Raw genomic sequence first — 23,530 nt, 5'->3', positions numbered from 1 at the left:
CAGGTGGTCTGCCATCCAAGCACTACCCAGGGTCAAGCCTGCTCAGCTTTCTAAATCAGGCTTGATCTGCCACTCTCATACCAGTACAACTGGAAGTGGAAACTAGGTTGAAGGAAGGCCTATTTGACCAATTAAAATGATTTGTTTTAATTTATATTAAAAAAAAAAACTATATAAGGAATAAAACTGAAAAGCTTACAGGGTCAGGTGGTCTCCCATCCAAGCACTACCCAGGGTCAAGCCTGCTTAGCTTTCTATATCAGGCTTGATCTGCCACTCTCATACCAGAACAACTGGAAGTGGAAACTGGGTTGAAGGAAGGCCTATTTGACCAATTAAAATGATTTGTTTTTAATTTATTAAAAAAAAACAAAAAAAAAAACAAATGAGGAATAAAACTGAAAAGCTTTCAGGGTCAGGTGGTCTCCCATCCAAGCACTACCCAGGGTCAAGCCTGCTTAGCTTCCTAAATCAGGCTTGATCTGCCACTCTCATACCAGTACAACTGGAAGTGGAAACTGGGTTGAAGGAAGGCCTATTTGACCAATTAAAATGATTTGTTTTTAATTTATTAAAAAAAAAAAAAAAACTATATGAGGAATAAAACTGAAAAGCTTACACGGTCAGGTAGTCTCCCATCCAAGCACTACTAAGGGTCAAGCCTTATAGCTCAGTGGTAGAGCATTTTACTGCAGAAGAAGAGTTCCCCTGTTCAAATCCGGGTGCCCCCTGGCAGGGTGAGTTTGCTTTAAGTTCACTGAATTGTTTTCTCTTAATAGAGTCAGGGAAATCACCAAAATGTTATTGTCATAACCACCAGTGAAAGATAGGTTATCATGCTCTGCAAACCACCCCAATTATACGTTGCAGCAAGAGACTGTCTTCAGGGTATAGCTCAGTGGTAGAGCATTTGACTGCAGATTACGAGGTCCCTGGTTCAAATCCGGGTGCCCCCTGTCAGGGTTGGTTTGCTTTGCTTTAATCTTACAGAGTTGTGCTCTGTTAATAGAGTCAGGGAAATAAACAAAAGTCTGTTGTTGTAATGTCCAGTGAAAGCTATACTAATATGCTCTGCAAACCACCCCAATTAACTTTTTAAGATTAAGCCTAAGCGTGTTTTGGGGGTATAGCCCAGTGGTAGAGCATTTGACTGCAGATCAAGAGGTCCCCAGTTCAAATCCGGATGCCCCCTGCCAGGTTTAGTTTGCTTTAATCTTACAGAGTTGTGCTCTCTTAATAGAGTCCGGCAAATAATGAAAAGTCTGTTGTCACAATGTCCAGTGAAAGCCATGTGCCTCCTGGCAAGGGTGAGTTTGCTTTAAGTTCACCGAAATGTTTTCTGTAAATAAAATCAGGGAAAAAATTAAAAGTCTGTTTTATCAATGTCCAGTCAAAGCTATACTAATATGATTTTTCAAACCACCCCAATTAAACTTTGCAACAATGAGTTGAGGCATGTTTTGGGGGTATAGCTCAGTGGTAGAGCATTTGACTGCAGATCAAGAGGTCCCTTGTTCAAATCCGGCTGCCCCTTGTCAGGGTTGTTCTGCTTTAATCTTACAGACTTGTGCTCTGTTAATAGAGTCAGGGAAATAACCAAAATGTTGTTGTCATAACGACCAGTGAAAGATGGTTATCATGCTCTGCAAACCACCCCAATTACTGTATACGTTGCAACAAGAGACTGAGTCGTGTCTTCAAGGTATAGCTCAGTGGTAGAGCATTTAACTGCAGTCTTTTCAGTTTTTATGAATAAGGAAAAAACAATCTTACAGAGTTGTGCTCTGTTAATAGAGTCAGGGAAATAAACAAAAGTCTGTTGTTGTAATGTCCAGTAAAAGCTATACTAATATGCTCTGCAAACCACCCCAATTAAACTTTGCAACAATAAGCCTAGGCATGTTTTGGGGTTATAGCTCAGTGGTAGAGCATTTGACTGCAGATCAAGAGGTCCCCGGTTCAAATGCGGGTGCCCCTGTCAGGTTTGGTTTGCTTTAATCTTACAGAGCTGTGCTCTGTTAATAGAGTCAGGCAAATAATGTAAAGTCTGTTGTCACAATGTCCAGTCAAAGCTATACTAATATGCTTTTTCAAACCACCCCAATTAAACTTTGCAACAATGAGCCGAGGCATGTTTTGGGGGTATAGTTCAGTGGTAGAGCATTTGACTGCAGATTAAGAGGTCCCCGGTTCAAATCCGGGTGCCCCCTGGCAGTGTTGATTTGCTTTAATCTTACAGCGTTGTGCTCTGTTAAAAGAGTCAGGGAAATAATCAAAATGTTGTTGTCATAACGACCAGTGAAAGATAGTTTATCATGCTCTGCAAACCACCCCAATTAAACTTTGCAACAAGAAACTGAGCCATGTCTTGGGGTATAGCTCAGTGGTAGAGCATTTGACTGCAGATCAAGAGGTCCCCGGATTAAATCCAGGTGCCCCCTCGTAGCGTGAGTTTCCTTTAAGGTCGCCGAATTGTTTTCTGTTAATAAAGTCAGGGAAATAACCAAAATGTTGTTGTCATAATGCCCAGTGAAAGATGGTTATCATGCTCTGCAAACCAGTCAAATTAAACTTTGCAACAAGTAACTGAGTCATGTTTTGGGGGTATAGTTCAGTGGTAGAGCATTGGACTGCAGTTTTTGCTATGTTATAAATAAGGAAAAAAACAAAACAGAGCATCCGACTGCAGATCAAGTCATCCCCGGGTCAAATCCGGGTGCCCTCTGACAGGTTTGTGCGGGAGTGCGGGACTTTGGAGTTTCGAGTTGTTGTTTTTAATTGTAAGTGTGTAGGCAGAAAAGAAACCCTGCCACGCATCTTTGTGCAGCGAATTTGCACAATTCCCAAAGTCAAATTAGTGTGTAACAAACAGCGTAGAAACCCTGTTAGTAATTCTTAGTGTGTAGGCGGCGAAGAAACCCTGCCACACACAACTTTGTGCAGCTGATTTGTCTCGATAGTGAACCTGCCTGTGCGATGTTCCACTTGCAAATTTACATAAGGAAAATGTGCGGTTAAAAGCCACGTTTGTTTTTGTGTTTAATGTCGGTATGTTTGTCTGACAAAGGGCTGAGATCTGCCGAGACCTCAGCAACGTTGTTGTGTTAAATGTAGTAACAACTAATTTGTGTGCCCTACTTTAACAAGTGGAGTTGACGTCGTTCAGCTATAAAGAGCTAAGTAGTGTTGTTCGGGTTGTTAATTGTTAAATGCGCTGCCATTTTCACTAACCACCCATAACTGCTGAACTAGCACGCTCGTTTAAGTGTAGGTAACCATAGCGACAACTCTGACCCGGAAACTCTAAACAACCTCTTCCAAGATAACTTTTAAGTGCGCAAGCGCAGTTTGCCTCTATCTAATACTATCTAATACTAATTGTAAACAAAGCCTAGCATGAGCTAACCTAGCGCGTTTACATTGTAGCCTGTGTGCATGTAGCATCTGTGCTAGTAGCATTGAAGGCTAGCGGTTAGCACATAGCATCTTTCAGTTGTGAATGTACTGTTTAAAAGTTGTTAGTGACCTAACCTCTCCACATCCAACTTTACCTCACACCAGTGGGTCTTTTTCCTTTTTCTCTTTTGACCCCCTCTTGATTACTTTACCTATACTTAATGGATTAAGCAAAACTACTTTCATTGATTTTGATGACATCCTGGAATGTTGATCATTGTCTAATTGTTTTAAATTAAAACTTGAATTCAATTTTATAAATTATTACAGTTTGGGTGTTCATCGTACACTGTAACTGTAACTACTTAAATGATTTTGATGATAAACATCTTTCAAAATCGATCATCGCCTATCATTATTAGTTTGAAATTCTCTAAAATTCATTAAGTAATAAATTAGAAGTTGGGTCTCTAATTTAATGAAATTCAAATTCAAATTCAAATTTTATTTGTCACATACACAAACATACACAGTACGAAATGTAGTGAAATGCTTATAAGACTGCCATTGACCCTAAAAGAGAATTAAATTTTACAAATAAGAAATAAATATGAATAAAAGAAATACGATAGAAATTAAATAAAAAAATTAAATTAAACTAGGAAAAATAGAACTAAAAATAAAAATAGAAATGTGCTAGGAAAAAATAGAACTAAAAATAAAAATAGAAAAATGATGTACAAAATAGAAATATACTGTGCACATTGAAATATACTGTACGGTGTGTGCAAATATGCATAGAACAAAGTGTCTTAGTGCAGAGGTTATTAAAGTGTCTTTGTGCACTGGTCCAGGATGTAAACGTAAAACTGTAAAATGTAGTGTAGTTGTGAAGGTAGGTGTGCAAAGTTATTAAAGTGTCTTTGTGCAATGGTCCAGGATGTAACGTACGACATGTAGTGTATATATAAAGGAAGGTGAGCGTGTAATTGTCCATAGTGTTCATGGATGTAAGAAGATTGATAGATTTGACCAATTATGAAAAGATTGTGTTAGTTCTGCATAGTGGTGTGGTTGTGGTTGAGAGACCTTATCGCCTGCGGGAAGAAGCTCCTCCTCAGTCTCTCTGTGTTGGCCTTCAAGGAGCGGAATCGCTTCCCAGACCGCAACAGAGTAAACAGTCCTTTATTGGGGTGGCTGAGGTCCTTCACGATCTTTCTGGCCTTGGTCAAGCACCGCTTGCTGTAAATCGATTGCAGGTGAGGGAGCTCGATGCGGATGATGCGCTCAGCTGATCGCACCACCCTCTGTAGAGCTCGTCTGTCCTGCATGGTGCTGTTCCCGAACCAGGTCGTGATATTTCCCGTCAGGATGCTCTCTATGGTGCAGGAGTAGAAATTCCTGAGCACCTTGGAGGGCAGTCTAAAGTCTCTCAAGCGTCTGAGGTGGTAGAGACGCTGCCGGGCCTTTTTTACCACAGTGTTGATGTGACAGGACCATGCCAGGTCCTGCGTGATGTGAACACCGAGGTATCTGAAGCTGTCCACTCTCTCCACTGGGCTCCTGTTGATGACGGGGGTCTGGTAGTTCCTCACCTGCTTTGTACTAAAGTCCACTATCAGCTCCTTTGTCTTACTGACGTTCAGGAGGAGATTGTTTCTCTGGCACCAGTTCTCCAGATTTCCAACCTCCTCCAGGTAGGCCGTCTCATCGTTGTTCGTGATCAGGCCCACCACAACAGTGTCGTCAGCAAACTTGATGATGGTGGTGGAGCTGGTAGTGGCCACGCAGTCGTGGGTGTACAGAGAGTACAGCAGGGGGCTCAGAACACAACCCTGGGGGGCTCCAGTGCTGAGAGTGAGGGAGGCTGAGACATGTCCGCCCATCCTTACTGCCTGTGGTCTGCCAGTTAGGAAGTTGGAGATCCACTGACACATAGATGAGCTGAGTCCCAGGTGCTCCAGCTTGGTGGTAAGTGTGGAGGGAATTATGGTATTAAATGCAGAACTGTAGTCGATGAAGAGCATTTTCACATAATTCCCCCTCCGAGTGTCCAGGTGAGTGAGAGATGTATGGAGGAGATGAGAGATTGCATCGTCCGTGGAACGGTTTGGACGATAAGCGAACTGTAGTGGGTCGAGTGTGTCTGGTAGTGAAGAGATGATGAAGTCTCTGACCAGGCGTTCAAAGCACTTCATCACTACTGAAGTGAGGGCTACAGGGCGATAATCATTGAGGGAAGCAGGATGAGGTTTCTTTGGGACAGGAACAATAATGGACTCTTTGAAGCATGTGGGGATCACCGACTGAGATAAAGAGATGTTGAATATCTCAGTGAACACAGGTGCTAGCTGGTCTGCGCAGGATCTGAGGATACGGCCTGAGATGCCGTCTGGTCCTGCTGCTTTCCTGGTGTTCACTCTCTTGAAGGCTCTCCTCACGTCATGCTCGGTGATGATGAACGCGCTTCCGGTGCTGGCAGTGACTTCCTGTCTGCAGCCGTTAGCGCCGCTAGCATTAGCATCGCTAGCGTCCTTAGCTGCAGCCTCGAAGCGAGCATAGAAAGTGTTCAGCTCATCTGCCAGAGTCACGTCTGCGTTTAACATACCGGATGTTGGTGCTTTATAATCCGTTATTGTCCTTAATCCCTGCCACAGGCTCCTAGAGTCACTCTGTTGGAGTTGTGACTCTAGTTTCCTCCCGTAGCGCTGCTTCGCCTCTTTCACCGTCTTCCGGACGCTGTATGACGCAGCCTTGTATGGTTCCATGTCCCCCGACGCGAGTCCCGTGTTGTAGGCAGCGGTGCGAGATTTCAGAGCGTTGCGGATGGTTTTATCCACCCACGGCTTCTGGTTGGGAAACGTTTTAATAGTCTTTTTTTCTACGGTATCGTTCGCTAGTTTCCCGATGAATCCCACAACCGCTTCCGTAAACACGCTGACGTCACCATCGGAGCTGTTTCTGAACATGTCCCAGTCTGCATCATCGAGTGCGTCCTGTAACGCGGCCACCGATTGGTCCGTCCAGCGCGCGACCTCCCTCTGAACCGGAACTTCCTGTTTCAGCCTTTGTTTGTATTTTGGCATGAGGAAGATGGCGGCGTGGTCAGATTTACCAAACGGTGGACAAGATTGTGCCTTGTAGCCGTCCCGGTGTTGTGTTTGGTGCTGTGTGAGTGCCTCATGCAGCTCGCATAAGGCAGTGTCCGTGTCCGCTTGTGGTGGAATATAAACGGCGCTGATTATGACCGATGTAAACTCCCGAGGAAGGTAACAAGGACGACACATGATGAACAGTAGTTCCAGGTTTGGTGTGCAGGAGTGTGTAAGAGTCACAACGCTCGCGCTGTTGCACCAGCTGCTGTTCACCATTAAACACACGCCGCCTCCCCTTGACTTCCCCGAGTCCCGCGTCCTGTCCATGCGGTGAACCGAGAAGAACTCGGCCGGCTGGATGGCATGGTCCGGCACCGCTGGGTTCAGCCATGTCTCGGTGAAGCAGAGGAGATTGCAGTCCCGAATGTCTCTCTGGAACTTTATCCTGGCCCTGAGGTCATCGAGCTTGTTTTCCAGTGACTGGACGTTGGCGAGCAGGATGCTAGGCAGAGGTGTGCGGTGTGCACGGGCTCTCAGCCTGTTCCTGACGCCGGCTCGTTTCCCTCTGGGCCGCCGCTTCGCGTCGCGTCCTTTGTTGTCCCTCAGGATCTCACTCGGCCAGCTCGGATCCGGAGTTAAAAATGTTGAATTGTGAGTACATTGTATACCAATAGAAGCAAGAGTGTCTCTATCATAACTAATGTACGCTATGGTGGTAATTTTGCCGGTTTTAAAACGCTGTAAACTAACTTAAAGAACAAAAACAAAGAAAAGGTGGTCGGAGCAGTCGTGACGGCAGCCGACCTCACCGGCGCCATCTTGGAATCCAAGATGGCGCCGGTGATAGACGATCAATGGAGTTAATAACAAATTGCTCCTACCAATTTTAGTGCTAATTAATGCTCAATAATTAGCTATAATTCATAATTTCTAATTCAAATTTGAAAGTTTTCTTATTATCCACCAGGTCTTTTGTCACCCAATTTTAACTAACTTGGTCAACCCTGTTAAGTGTCCTAACATTAGGGGAAAACCCCACACTTTCTTTTTCTCTCTTTCTCAGTTTCCTCTTCTGGTTTGATTAGCGTTACTGTTCTGGGTTTGTACCTGTGAAAGTCACAAAAGCAGAGGCCCGTAGAAACGTTACATATTGTTAAAGCGTGAATTCTTAGGTTCAAAGGCGCCCAACTCTCACCGTACCTTCCCTTTTTGTGCTGGAATCATACCTAGCCAAGGTTTAAGCAGGTCAACTAGGAAACTGTCCATAAAATTTTGAAGACGCGTTTAAAAGCGTTTCAATTTGTGTACGGTTGTCAATCCTAATGCTGAGTTAACCAATATCGTCATTGTTATTGTTTCTTTCGCCTAGAGAAAATCTTAAACAACAATCACATACTGAGAAATCCACATCTTGAAACCACTTTACTTAGGACCACCCTTCCAAATTAAACTTAATAAAAACAAAAGGGGGAGGGAAAAACAAAATTTGGCATTGAACTTATTCCGCCACAGAAATGCGGATTTTGTTTGTTTTTCCTCAGCTTAACATTAGCTCTAACCTCTCCTTACACAAAAAAGGAACCTCCTCTTATAGGAAAGTAGACAATTACCATTGCTACACTATCCCTTGCTCTGTGGTGTTCTTCTTTTCTGCATCTGTTCTTTAGCCGTGCTAACCGCGTGTTCACTAGCTCTTGCCACAGAAACTCCCAGTTAGTAGCAAGCCCACCAGAGTATGAGAGTTTTTTTTCTCTGTTCTTTTTTCTGTTTTGTTTCTTTCTCTCACATCTGTCAGTCGTGGTTTTAGGACCCCATCAAAACATGTCTCGCACCACAGACCTGTCAGTCGCTGAAAAGATCTGAAGACATGGCCAAGTGTGGCAACCGACAGCCTCCTACATAAGGTTGCCGAAACACTAAAGTACCAGACGCCGGACCAGCTAGACGACAACTTAACAAGCCGTATGAGACAAGACCCAAGTTAGTGCTACAGTCCCAATGAACTGTCCAACATTACCGGCTCCTTACGGCACACACTCATCGTCGCCCTCAAGCTGAGCGACAGGCACGCTGTCTACAGCAGGAGCTGGCGTGCGCAACATCGCATCAAGCAACTGGAACTGGAAGCTCAGGATCGATGGAAAGGGGGTGACGAGGTAGAAGAGGACAAAGTGGAAGTCACCGTGCTGCCAGAAATTCTGGCAACTACTACAAGTGAAAGTGAACAAGGCAAGGCAAACTACGCTGATCTCCCCGACAGGCTGCAGTATGCAGAAGAACTACTAGAAAAGGCAGAGTCTAACCCCAGGGAGAAAAATGGCAGAATTAAAGTCCTCAAAACTCACCTGGACAAGCAAGGAACGAGATCAGCTACCTCATGCGACAGCTGGACCATAGCAAAGAAGAGTCCTACAGCGTCACAGAGGAACTCAAGCCCGCCTGTAAATGGTGCCATGATCCGTCCCCCAGCTCCCTCCAAAGAACCCTACCTCATGGCAGAACACCGGGAACCTGCTCCCTCCAGCCACAGAGCATCGCACGGCGCAGACCTTAAACAACTCACCGAAGACTGACTACCATCTGCTTTAGGAAGCTCTCATCAAAGAATTTGCTGACCCTGAATCAGAACAATGATTCGACAAAGAAACTCATCAAAAGTCTAAGCTAATCCAGACCAAGCCACAAATAAGCTGAAGACATCACCAACATCAAGACTTTCAAGAACTGATGAGAAGGATGATTGAAGAGTTGTCCCAAACTGATAGGAAAAGGGGGAAGAACAGAACACTGACACAGATCAACTGTCCTATACCTTTCACCACACCAACATAGTTCATTCCTTCTAGGAAGGTATACACAGTCTTTAATTTATTTTTGTGAACACAAACCCCTAATCACCCTCATCTGTCTGCACTGCTAGGCCCAATGTCTAGTAAAGAGGAGTTGCTCCACACATGCGACACTAGTTTAGTTGCCTCAACCTATTTGTGTCCTTGTGGCCCTTTCTCTTTTGTGTTAGTCTTTTTTTTCCCTGCGTTTTTTCTTTCTTTGATCAGGGAATTATCCTAACCAAGCTTAAGTACAGCTCCCAAAAATTAGGTTGACTCTTTTCACCCAAAGTGTAAGTAAATCGTTGTCAGTGACGGGGAGAACCTATCACGCCTGGACACTCTCTTGACCTCGGAAGACATGCCTTTCCATGAACAAAGGGATACGGCATGGACACTATTTTAAACATCTTTAAAGTGTGCCAGTAGGGCAAAACGTATTCACATATATTTACTCAGTCCCTTTTATTCCTATGTATATGTTTGATTATTCTGCATAACTTTAAAAGGGGTAATCAGCATTTACAAACCCTTTTATTAGATAAAGGAAGGAATTAATGGGTAAGATATGTAATGTTTGGTGTCAATCTCAAGCTGGCTTTATTCCAAGAATGTTGGTGAACACGAGAAATTGGTAGCATGAACTGAGATCATGCAAAATTACTTTTTATAAAGTATTAAAAACTCCAACCGGACGAATCACACGTGACAGCCGAAACACCGGGCTAATTTATGCACAACAGGAGGAAGCCCCGCAACCACATCTGATTGGACCAATCACCTGTGGGACGGACTGACCCCGCAGGGACAAAAACCCTAAGGAAGTCTACAAAGGGAAAAGTGGAGAAGTTAACATCACAACTGCAACCTACAACATCTTCCAAGCAGCTCGGGCTTCCGCCCTTCCGGCGGTATGCCCCCGCTGCTGGCATCATCTGCTCTTTAAGAACTCTCAACGAGACTTCGTGACAGAACTCCAAAGTCCCGCAACGAAGGAAACCTCAGGAGTAGTTCCAGAGCGCAGCCATTGGTAACCAGGCAACCAACGCCACACCGAAGGGCTTTCCCGACTGACGTCATCTCTACAACAGCGCACCAACCAATCAGCAACGCCGTGATTCCCTTCGCTGGACCCACGGATGAGAACGAAACATAACGCAAGTAAACAAACAATGCTGCATACCTTGCTGAAGTGGTGCTCGTTTTATAACTAAACCGTAAGATTAAACCCAAGACTCTGCTCTTGTGACTTTCGTTGATCTAGTAAACAGTACTAAAATAATTTCATTCATTTTCACTTGCCAAACTGTTTGTATGTATGTATGTGTATGTGTATGTGCGTGCGTTTAAGTAGCGTAGTTTCATGTATCGTAGATTAGTCAAATAAATTCTCGTTTCTTTATAAAGAACTGTTGTCTTGGTCATGTATTTTGAAGTCTAAACATTTGCCCAGATCTTGTTACCTTGCTCATAATTGCTAAGTACTAGATTGTGTGTTATAGCCGTTGGCCATGTGATAACCAGAACTGGTAAGATACACTAAATTGTGCTAAACACTGGACGGGTAGTCGATAAAGTTTACATTATAATTTTGATTCAGTTAATCAAATTAACCCGAACCCGAACCCGAACTCTGACCCAGAGCTAAACATTACTTATTAATGGTGAAGGATGCGTTGGCATTGTGTCCACATTAAAATGTCTACATTTATTGGTGGACAATGCAACCGTCATTCGATGTCATTATTATGTAAACCCTACAAATTAATGATGAAGAATGCCGGTAGCCATTCATTGTCATTATTATGTTAAAACTCTACACAGAGTTGTGCTCTGGTAATAGAGTCAGGGAAATAACCAAAAAGCTATTGTTGTAAAGCCCATTGAAAACTATGGTATCATGCTCTGCAAACCACCCCAACAAGAAACTCAGTCATCTTTCGAGGGTATAGCTCAGTGGTAGAGTGTTTCACCCCAGATCAAGAGGTCCCCGGTTCAAATCTGGGTGCCCCCTGCCAGGTTTGTTTGCTTGAAGCTTACCAAGTTGTACTCTGTTAATAGATTGAGGGAAATAAACAAAAGGCTGTTGTCCTAAAGCCCAGGAAAAGCTATGGTATTACGCACTGCAAACCACCCAAAATAAACTTTGCAACAATAACCTGAGAAATACCCTACCAGTATAGGTCATTGGTAGACGATTTGACAGCAGTTTTTTTTAGTATGGTATAAATAAGGAAAAAAACAGAGCATTTGACTGCAGATCAAGTCGTCCCCTGTTCAAATCCGGGTGCCCCTGGCAGGGTTAGTTTGCTTTAAGCTTACCGAACTATTCTCTTATAATAGAGTCAGGGAAATAACCAAAATGTTGTCATAATGCCCAGTGTAAGCTATAGTATTATGCTCTACAAACTTTGCAGAAATGAACTGAGACATGTCTTGGGGGTATAGCTCAGTGCTAGAGCATTTGACTGCAGATCAAGAGGTCCCTGGTTTAAATCCTGCTGCCCCCTGGCAGGGTTGGTTTGCTTTAAGCTTACAGAGTTGTGCTCTGTTAATAGAGTCAGGGAAATAACCAAAAGGCTGTTGTCGTAAGGCCCAGTGAAACATATGTTGCTATTCTCTGAAAACCACCCCAATTCAACCTTACAACAATAATCTAAGTCATGTCCTGAAGGTGTAGTTCAGTGGTAGTGCATTTAGCAGCAGTTTGCTCAAGTTTTCAAAACTAAGGACAAAAACAACAAAACTATCAGACTCGCTCCAGCTGTATCACATCTTCGGGATATAGCTCAGTGGTAGAGCGTTCTCATTGAAGATCAAGAGGTCCAAATCTCGGTGTCACCTGTCAGGAATATTTTCCAGTCATTTTACAAAATTACACTCTATTCTGTTAATAGCTTCATGGAAATAACTAAACGGCAACTGACAGCTATAGCAATATTCTTTGAAAATGCGATTGGAAAATAAACATGATGCATAATTACTGTCACTATGGCGAACTGACGTGCCGTCACTTTTCAGAGTGGTACGCGCTTTCTTCATAGTATCTCATACTCTATTATTAACATAAAACACATATTTTATTCTCCTAGTACATCTTATTATGTGTATCTTATTTATATATAAATAGTAAATCTTCTCTTAGTTATGTATTTATAGCAGTGGCAGCTGGTAGAAAATGTTGTAGGTGGGGATATGCTACATTGACTAAACACAATGAAATTGACTAAGGCCACGCTTAAAACAATGAAAGAAAAAAAACTAATGTTTATTAGAAATCAAACATGTTTAATTTTTTTGGCGGTCCCCGTGGAAGCTCGTGGACCTTGCAGAACTTTTACGGAACATCGGCGGGCATTTGCGGGCGGCTCACGGTGCCTAACAACACATCTCACTGCGAGTCAAACCGCATATGTGAGATAGGTGTAAATACAGTAGCGCAGTAGCTGTAAATACGGTTTATTATGATTCACGGCGAGTTTTGGTGCTGTGATTAGGTTTCAATCTTTCTGCGCGTCGGTCCTCACATAGACAAATCGCATAGGTAAAATATGGATATAACAGCAGGAATAACGGGGGGGGGGGGGGGGGTATAAGGTGTGGGGCTTGTAGGATGACTTTCACACACAATAATGGATTGGGAATGACTGCTTTCTGACTTACAGATTACATACAGTGGGTAAGGAAAGTATTCAGACCCACTTAAACTTTTCACCCTGTTATATTGCAGCCATTTGCTAAAATCATTTAAGTCTATTTTTTCTTATTAATGTACAAACAGCACCTCATATTGACAGAAAAACACAGAATTGTTGACATTTTTGCAGATTTATTAAAAAAGAAAAACTGAAATATCACATGGGCCTAAGTATTTAGACCCGTTGCTCAGTATTTAGTAGAAGCACCCTTTTGATGTAATACAGCCATAAGTCTTTTTGGGAAAGATGTGACAAGTTTTTCACATCTGGATTTGGGGATCTTCTCCAGTTATGTCAGGTTGAATGGTAAATATTGGTGGACAGTCAATTTTAGGTCTCTTCAAAGATGCTCAATTGGGTTTAAGTCAGGGCTCTAGCTGGACCATTTAAGAACAGTTACAGAGTTGGTGTGAAGCCACTCCTTAATTATTTTAGCTGTGTGCTTAGGTTCATTGTCTTGTTGGAAGGTAAACCTTCGGCCCAGTCTGAGGTCCTAAGCACTCTGGAGGAGAATTTCATTCAGGATATCCCTGTATATATCCCTGAGGAGAGGCTTCCATCGGGCCACTCTGCCATAAAGCCCCGACTAGTGGAGGGCTGCAGTGATGGTTGACTTTCTACAACTTTCTCCCATCTCCCGACTGCATCTCTGGAGCTCAGCCACAGTAATCTTTGGGTTCTTCTTTACCTCTCTCACCAACGCTTTTCTTCCCCGATAACTCAGTTTGGCCGGATGGCCAGCTTTAGGAGGGGTTCTGGTCATCCCAAACCTCTTCCATTTAAGGATTATGGAGGCCACTATTCTCTTAGGAACCTTAAGTGCAGCAGAACATTTTTGTAACCTTGGCTAGATCTGTGCCTTGCCACAATTTGGTCTCTGAGCTTTTCAGTCAGTTCCTTTGACCTCATGATTCTCATTTGCTCTGACATGCATTGGGGGCTGTAAGGTCTTATATAGACAGGTGTGTGGCTTTCCTAATCAAGTCCAATCAGTATAATCAAACACAGCTGGACTTAAATGAAGGTGTAAAACCATCTCAAGGATGATCAGAAGAAATGGACAGCACCTAAGTTAAATATATGAGTGTGACAGCAAAGGGTCTGAATACTTAGGCCCATATGATATTTCAGTTTTTCTTTTTTAATAAATCTGAAAAAATGTCCAAAAAAAAATTCTGTCAATATGGGGTGCTGTGTGTACATTAATGAAGAAAAAAGTGAACTTAAATAATTTTAGCAAATAGCTACAATATAACAAAGAATTAAAAAATTAAGGGGGTCTGAATACTTTCCCTATCCACTGTAAAATTGTCTAAATAATGGATTACATTTTTGAAAAAGTAACCAAACAATTGAGTACTTAAATGGCGGCCCTAATGCGTTAGATTACTCCTTACATCAAAAAAGTAATCCAAGTACTCTAACACGTTACTTTGTACTTTGTAACGCATTACACACAACACTGGTCACTAATAATAAGACCTCTTGCCCTGTAATTAATGATATATATAATAAAATGTCTAATAAAATCATTCTGGTCAGCACTTATGTGCGATAGAAAGAAAAATATCAACATAAAAAATCAACACTTCCAGTTACAAAATTACTTACTTAGTTACTGTGTTATACCTTTTAGCCAGGACATCTACCATCTACACAGGGAGGAACCTGAAGGAAACCCACCATGCATGGAACATGCAAACTCCATGCACACAGAGGGGGGAATCAAACCAGGATGGTGCAAGGCAAGTGTGCTACCCACTGAGCCAATATTGAATATCATGAAATAAGCTGTAATTTAAAAAGTAAATCTTGTATATTCTTGATTTATTACATATAAAGAAAATATTTCAAACCTATTTTAATGACTATGGGTTACTGGGCATAAAAGTAAAAAATCCAGTATCTCAAAATATTCCAATATTTAATTTCAATTATTTCTAACCTTTTACTTATTTTCAGTGCTTATAATCAGCAGTTATTTTCTTATGTGCTTATCAGCTTTAAGTTTTATTACTTCTAATGGTTTCTGTACAAAGAAATTTCACCTGCTAATGGTTTTCCTTCCTTTTCTTCTTCTCTGTTGTTTAACAGTGGCTGGAATCCAGTAGGTTGGTTACCTTACCTCTAACTGTAGGTGCCATTCTGTCTCATCTTCCTGGGCTATTTTATAAGGATTTTCCAGACCAGCCTTCCTTAAAACGTCTAACGGATCCTTCCCTGATCTTGTCTAGGTCTTGAACTTTTCGTCTGCATTATCCAGTACTTCCCCGCATTCTTTCTTCTCAACACGCTTCCTCTCAGTACTAATGTTTATCCTGAGAAATTACCATCATGAGAAAGTAGAATCCTGGGATTGTTCTATAGTCACATATACTGTAGCAGGATAAAGATTAGCAGGATAATGTTTATAAAGCCAAACAGAATTGTCAAACTGAACTTTGTTCAGTTATGATGTACAAATATAATGCACATGACGACTAAAAATATGTGACTACTATTCTGTGCCCACAGCTGGAGGAAGGAGCTGTCAAGTTATCGTATGTCAGCAGTACCAGCGGACACTGCAAGTCCTTAATGAGGTGCTTGGTCACCCAGAGGTGCTCTTCCTCTCAGTTATATCCCCTGAGGGCCCCTTGGAAATATTTGATTTGAGTTATATGAGATCAACAGAGGGGATCTGGTGCGAGAAAGCTGTGACAGAAGTTTGAGAACTTTCCTGTTTTTGAGGCAACTGTTTCGCACCCTTTTCCTGGTGGATTTACTATCTGACGTTAAGCCAGTCTGACACTAGAGACTGGGATGATTATATATGGTTTCAAACACCTGTGACTATTAGGGGTTTCTGTAAATTACATGGGGATAAAGCCAAGTAAGAGCATGGTAAGATTCAGTCCATGTACATGATGGCCAACAGATCTTTGTTTTGAAATAAGAAAACAAAAATGGGAAGGCAAGTAATTTCCAGATTTGCATTACAAAATAAACAACTAAAAATACTCTCCTTTTACAATAAGGAAACAAAATTTCACTAATTTTATTATTTCCTGAATTGAGGAAGATATATACAATAAGGAAAAATATACTTGTATACTTATAATTGTGCAGACTAACAGAACACAGTTCTGAGAGTCAAAAACTCCTTATTTCTCTATTTCTATTTATTTCCCTGCTACATTAATGCACTTATCCCTGTGTTTCACTAGAGCTTGGCAACAAGTTATCCATCGATTTTTTAAGGATCAGGCATTCTACTTGCTGAATGTTCACAGGAGCAACTGCAGTGGGCTTCAAGCCAGCTCAGCCAGGAATGTAATTCACGGGCGTACTGTATGGCCTCCTACTCTGGATTAGAGATTCTAAGAGACTTCTATAAATGTCAGTCGATTTTAGTCCTTCATTTATCACAAATCCAGGTTTAATTTGAATACCCCTCACAGATTAAGCAAATCTTATCTTAAGCTTAAGTTGTTTTTCACAAAGAAAAGAGGTAAAGGGAAGCATTTTAGATTGTGTTTGTAACAATCAAGATGTTACATAAGTGCAATGTACTTTCGTTATGAACCGAAACAACTTTCACTTTGTTTTCTAATGAATGTAGTTCTTGTAAGCATGCTACTTCTTTATTAAATGAACTGTTACGCAGTCATATTTTTTGGTTGTGTCGATAAGAGACTTGACTTAAGTGCATATTTAAAAAGGGTTATTCATTCTTCGTGCTCCAAAAACTAGTCTTTCACGATTTGAACCTTGAATCTTAGTTAGCTGTTTTTATTGTATACACTGATTGTAGCCCTGTGATGTGTCAATTACTTTATGCATTACCCTTCTTACACTGCAGTGCACACAGTAATGGAACAGGGTCAATCATTCATGGAATCATCCCTCCACAGGCCAATCCTTCTGCTGCCTAACAAAATAAAGCTATTTTTATTATTAGTATTATTTTACAATTAGTCTCCATTCGGTTAGTTCCCGTCATCTGAACTGTGATTCCTCGACATTCATGTTTTTTTTCCAGAAAGTTTACCACTATCCTTCAGATTTTAATTATGTGTTGGACATTTCTTATCCTAATTCCAATAACTTTAGCAATTTCCTTAGTTGCTTTCCTTGCTTTATGTAGGTCAATAATTTCACCCTCCTGAAACAATAAACTACCATGTCAAAAGTAGGCCAAAAAATGAGAAGCTACTTACTGCATTGGATAGGCTTAAAAGAATTGTTACCAGCTGAATCAGCTAGTTGTCACTACATTAATTATCCAATCAAAGTCTCTTTGTTGCTTGCTGATTTAAATCCACTGGTGACATTACTTTTTACTTCTTAATTTATTTATTTTGGCCAGGCAATGCACATTCCACAATTTATTATTTGAATACACCTGAAACTATTTGCACGACTACTCCCTTTAGTTAACAATGCTATATTAAACTCTTCTTTGAATTGGACTATTTAAAAAGCATATGTTTGCCATCTTTATTTGTAAAAAATTAATTCAAATGAAATAACTTATAGTCTGAATAAGCACATATCTTTCAATATTTCAAAATTTAAATACTTTAATTTCATTTGAATCCATCAGAGACAAGAAATCTTAATAAATATTTAAAGTAATGCTTCCAGCTTAAAGCTTACAAATTTAGCACCAACATACATATGAATTTGGCACCAAACACTAATGCATTGTGCTTGGGCAGTGATCCTTATACTGTCAAGTAGTATAGAAGTAGTATGGCCTTTGGTGCCACAGGCCAGAATATACAGTTCAGCAAGAATTCAGAAAATCAGTGCAAATTTTCCCACCTTGGTCAACACAATCATTCGTAATGTTAACAATGTGACCTCTAAAACGAAGACATAAAATGAAAACATGTACTTGTCAGTGGTTACATTTATACTTTGTACATCCAGGGATTAATCCACTCGCAGCATGTGATGTCTCCAGTATAAGTGGGGCTCTGATAAGCCCCAACATCCACTTTGAGAGTTTGATGAGACTGTAGGCACATATGGGACACAAACTCTGGCTGTGCAGAGTTACCATGCACCAATGCAAGGCTAGTTTGCTACAACCCGGGAACGCATCCAGTCCAGACTTGCTGGTAAACTAGAAAGGGGAAGAGAGAAAAGAAATTAAGGAAATATGAGATCTCATTATAAGAGAAACATAATTACTAGCAATGAAACTAATTAAATACATGTATATAAATGTCAAAACATATGCATAGCCTAACAACCCCCCCAAAAAACATTATATACAGTGTATAAAGAACTTATTATACACTTACCCCTCTCCAGTAAGAGCACAGCAGGCCTGGACATGCCAGGAATGATCTGTGAGAGAACTGAGGGTAAGACTCTGGGAAATCTCTGCGGCTGTCATGCTGTTTTTCATATCCTGCTTATTGGCTAACACCAGCACTGAAGCATTCTGCAGATCCTGGATAAAAACAAAGTGGACAGCTTGGATATTAATTATATATTGGTAACCAATCATTCCGTTTTCCCCATCACATCAACATCATGAAGGGAACAGTACAGATGAAAATGAGCTCACCTCATGTGCAAGCATCGCATGTAGCTCATCTTTTGTAAGGGTCAAACGCTCCCGATCTGTACTATCTACCACCAGAATCACAATCTGCAATTTGAAGACAGAGTGTTACTCTTTTACATAGGAATTAGCTAGGCGAGCATGTGAAGGACTAATACACTAAAGCACCATGGATGTATAAATGACATGTGGCAAACTGTATACCAACTGTCACAGAGCATGCACACATAAAGTAAAGTAAACTTATCAGCACACTGTGAAGACCAATTAGTAAAAAGTGTTGACCACATGTATATTTCCTATGATTGCTGTTATTCTAGTTTTACACTGATATAGCCCTGAATTAAAAATAAACTAGAGAAATTTGTTGTCAGTCTAATAAAATATCGCCCTAATTGGTTCAAATGTTATTTAATAATAACCAGAAAGACCTTAATGGAAAACAACAGGAATGTATCGATAACTTATTACGGCAATTCAATTTCAGATCTATTACATAATTGAAAACATCTTGTCTAAATGTATTGGAAGGTTTTTTTTTTTTACAGGTGGTTTAGATGGTTTATTTTTTGGCATGTATAATTAACCATTGCACAAAGCACCATCAATAAGCTCACTAGACTGCACAGGAAATGTGGTTAATCTGTTAAGCAAAACTTTCAATTCATTGTTGCACCTGTGTTTTGAATATCACAATACTGCTCAGTGAAACTCCTGTTGTTTCTATGCAAGGCACAGTCAGTATTTCCTGTTGTTTGCTGTTTTGAAATAAGGTTAAATGATTGGTATTTCATTTTGTGTCTAACTAAAAAATAAAAAAACTTCTAGCAGCGGCCACACGTATTCAACAAATTGGTTCCACGTTGCAGCCTTTACCTTTCCACACTTGTTCATTGTTTGTGTTGCTTTGAAATCAGTAAGCAATTGCACCCATGATTAACCAATTTGAATAATTTGCACATGTTTGTTGGCTAGACACACACACACACACCTCTGTATTGCAGAAATAGGTGCTCCAGCTGGCTCGGAGGGCTTCCTGACCCCCAATGTCCCAAACGAGGAAGCGTGTTTTTTTGACAGAAATTTCCTCCACGTTGCTGCCAATAGTAGGAGTGGTATGTACAGCTTCTTTAGTTAAGCTAATATATGAGAGAAACATATATACAAGTCCGTGTTACTTGCCTTGCGCCTGAAACAATGGATCATTAAAAACACAGCTACTTGAGACATTTGGACTTAAAACTAAAAACGAAAACGTTAGGAAAATAATTTATTTATATTTAGTAGTCATTGTTAAAAACACTTACAACTGGTACAGGATGGTAGTCTTCCCAGCATTATCCAAACCCACAATGATCACCTTGTGGTCTGAAAGAAAAGAAGAGAAAATTATGAGTAAAACAGACAGCACACACATACTGTACACAAACCAGGGCTAGAACGTTTACATCCTGAATTAAAATCGCTTTGCATTACAGATATAGCAATTAGATGAAATCAGGTATCCTGACGATTAATGGTTTTCAGAAACTAAACTGAGAAATGGTTTGTGAAAGTTGAACCTAGGCCTGCATACAATAGGTGATAATTTAAGAACGTGTATGACGTCTTAATTATCAGGAATGAGTTTTGACACACAAATGCCATTATGGTCAAAGGTTAAATCCATATTTAAAACAATGAACATTTAGGAGAATCAGTACAAAGAAACAAAAAGAAAGAAAAAAAATCTTGGGATTTCATTAAGTTGCAGAATTGTATTAAGATAATATATAGAAAATATAATAAGCATTGATTGTCTGCAATGTGTTAGGATTTCACAGTGCTTGCTTCCACTTGATTCATAAAAAAAAAATCAAAGTTATTAAAAGTATTCATTAGACGAAAACACAACGAACCTCTGAAAAGCCATTATCGATCACATAATCAGTCATGACGGATAAAGAATTTGAAGCCTTCTTTTAATTTCTTTTTTTTATCCCTCCCTATCTCATGAAAATAGTCGGACATTGCATATGTGAACTAAATAAAAGATCTGGATAAGAATGTCTACCATACCATAAATGTAAAACCTATATGACCTAGTGGCATATGAACACCTGTGAAGTTTCAACGTGGCACCATTATGAAAGAATAAAAAAGCTTGTGATATTGACTTGCTTATCTGGGTTACATAGTTCAAGACAACTAAATAAACTTGTCTTGATAATTGCGTGTGCTAGGACATGCGGAATGCTGATGACTAACAAAGACGTCTTGAAGTCTACTGCCAGAGTAAAGGAGAATCAGTTCAACTTTGTCAAGGTAAGTTCTGTTTTATGCCCTAAACTGGCAACTGGAGTGTGTTAGGTGAAACTTACAACACATTTGCACACCAAACAGAGGACTGTAACTGAACATATCTGTCTTATTATTTGAATGTGCATAGTAATATTTATAAGGTCCAAGTTGACATGGCATGTTTTGTTTTTTTTTCAGCTAACTTTTGGAGTTTAGGTTAAACCCATTTAATTCATGCGACTAGTCAAAAAGACTTATTATTATTGTTATTATTATACTCAAGAATTATAATGATCTCTTTGGTTACAGCGAATTAATCTTCAGGCAATGTAAGATAAAACATTAGCACCTGGCTCATGGAGTATCACTAGCTAAAAACAATAAGATTTTAAATCCTTACCTCTATCCCCGAATACTGTCATGAGTTTGGCGAAGAGCAGTCCCATTTTTCGTATAAAAAGTCTTAATCACAATTCAATTGTGAGATCTCTCCGAAACACTGTCACGGTATCCTTCTTCTTACTGCTTTCCGGAATGATTTCCCTCCGACGCTCGGAAGCGCAACAAAATGTTCTACCTGCCTCTGATGTCGCGAAACTGCTTTTCTGTTGATTCATGTTGAGTTCTTTCCATTCCCGGTGGGCGGAGTCAAATTTGACGCACGCACGTGACGCAGCGCACAAAGTGCTTAAAAAAAACACTGCGTCCGATTGGCCATCTATGGTAATGACGCGATGTGTTTTTTTTGTAGTACTGCGTCCGTATTTGGGCGGAGCGCCGGATGTTGACGTTGAGCCTAGTTTTATTTCCCCTTCTTGTGTGGGAATTACCGCGAAACGGAAAGTTTAGAAATAATCAAAAGAGAAAGAAACATATCACGGAGTTCCCGGGACTGTTATGTAAAAAAAAAAGAGGAACAAGTCAATCAACTAACGGTTAAAACATTCCCTGGCATTTATGAAATACATCCATGCACTATCTAAGCTTACTGCTTCCATTGTTATTGTTATATATATATATATATATATATATATATATATATATATATATATAAAATAAGTTTAGTATAGTATTCAGGACAAATAATGTAATTTTCTAGTCACCTTCATACTCATAATTCTTTACATCATCATGCCTGGAGGGCCAGCACCAACACCTAATCACACCCACTGAGACTAGTAATTAGAAGATTAGTTGAACCAGCTGTGTTAAGGCAGAAGAATCACCAAAATGTGTGGAACACTTGCCTTCAAGGACTTGAACTAAAGAACCCTGCTATACAGGGTTGTAGAGAATACAGACCCCACCCATCTTTAGAACATTATATGCAAGGAAGGAAGGAATACACTCTGGACTGTGTAATTATGTATATAATATGGCACAATATACACGTTTTTACAGTCTACATATCAGCATGTGTGTTTTCCCTTAACATTTTCAAACCCACCACACCTCATTCACACAGACAATAGGGCATGCCACCTAAAGTTTAGTATGCGTTATAAAAATATTTACAGAGACCATTTGATACATTTAATCATAAACGTATGAACATTGTTGTAAAATGCTATAAGAGTTTACATGTCCTCAGTCAACAACTTACTGAGCTAAATAGTAGGGTCAAGTAAAGAAAATGAGATATTTTCACTCACCTACCATCAATCCAGTCTTAAAAAGTATATATAGGCTATTTTTTGAATAAGTGATCTGCTAGAATAAGGTTTATACAGTGTATAGAAAATTGCATCCTTTTTTTTATTGTTAATTTGTTATTCACTTGTAAGACCATTTTATTCTGTGTAGTCCAAGCATATAGATATTCATATCAAATCACAAGCCAAAATGTACTGCCCTGCATTATTAGCAGAAAATGCAACATGTTATTATTATTAGTAGTAATAGTAGTGGAAGTAGTTTATACTGTTCCCATCCATCTGGAACATCTGTAGTCCAACTAGGGACAGTGGAGGCGAGTAGTTTACTAATTACTATTGTGTTTATTCCTATTTCAAGACCGTGGTGGGACCAAGCAAATTCCTCACCCCGAGGTGGGACTCTATCCCAGACCCTGAAGGTGTAAGGTGAAAGCACTTGCGTTTCCTGGCAGTACCAAATCAGGGTTATAAAATGTATCTTTTACATTTACTTTTTATACTTTTAAAATTAATTTCATAAAAATATATACTGCATAGATACATATGCCATACACAACATTTTATTTAAAAAAAATAAAATTAGAAGAAATAAGGATTTTTTCAAGAAATTTGTCTCAAAACTTGTTTGAGGAATTTTCTTTTAACATCTGTCCAGTTTTGCCCTGCTACTTTTAGTAATATTATACCAATTATATGAAAAAGCCTTAAAAACAATGCTTATGTTCTGATGTTTAAAGCAAACATAGCCCATCATAATCACATCATCCCAGTGTAAAAGGGAAGAGAGTTCTTTTTCAAAAATGAGTACGGTAATCAGTTACCCATAATCAAGAATGAGTGTATTGCAATATATGACTGTTTCTTTATTGTGTGTTATATTTTAAAAGATAATAAAAATGTTTGAAACTGAAGTGCTCCCCGGGGAATGTTATTTGAATGTTCTTTGAAGTTGGATGAACAATGCCAAAAGGTTGTCTGGGAAGAGGTCCCTAATTATTTGAGGTCTTTTTTCTGTGCTTGA

At 40.1% G+C, this 23,530-nt stretch overlaps 1 protein-coding gene and 1 pseudogene across 1 annotated transcript; one reads left to right on the top strand and one right to left on the bottom strand.

Moving 5' to 3' along the window:
• The first annotated feature begins 1,273 nt into the window (after window positions 1-1,273).
• On the top strand, window positions 1,274-9,045 carry LOC128544958 (uncharacterized; annotated as a pseudogene).
• Window positions 9,046-17,553: 8,508 nt separating this feature from the next.
• Window positions 17,554-21,476, bottom strand: arl5c (ADP-ribosylation factor-like 5C). Its single transcript, XM_053514066.1, has 6 exons — window positions 21,255-21,476; window positions 19,882-19,942; window positions 19,566-19,713; window positions 18,578-18,661; window positions 18,309-18,460; window positions 17,554-18,127 (listed from the first exon to the last, which is right to left on the bottom strand). Exons 1-6 carry the CDS (start codon window positions 21,298-21,300, stop codon window positions 18,079-18,081), a joined length of 540 nt encoding a protein of 179 aa, XP_053370041.1. The 5' UTR covers window positions 21,301-21,476; the 3' UTR covers window positions 17,554-18,078.
• Window positions 21,477-23,530: the final 2,054 nt, after the last annotated feature.

This window comes from Clarias gariepinus, chromosome 16 (genome assembly GCF_024256425.1).
Source record: "Clarias gariepinus isolate MV-2021 ecotype Netherlands chromosome 16, CGAR_prim_01v2, whole genome shotgun sequence".
NCBI lineage: Eukaryota > Metazoa > Chordata > Actinopteri > Siluriformes > Clariidae > Clarias > Clarias gariepinus.
The sequence above is the reverse complement of the archived record's forward strand: the minus strand, read 5'-3'. Positions and strand labels throughout refer to the sequence as shown.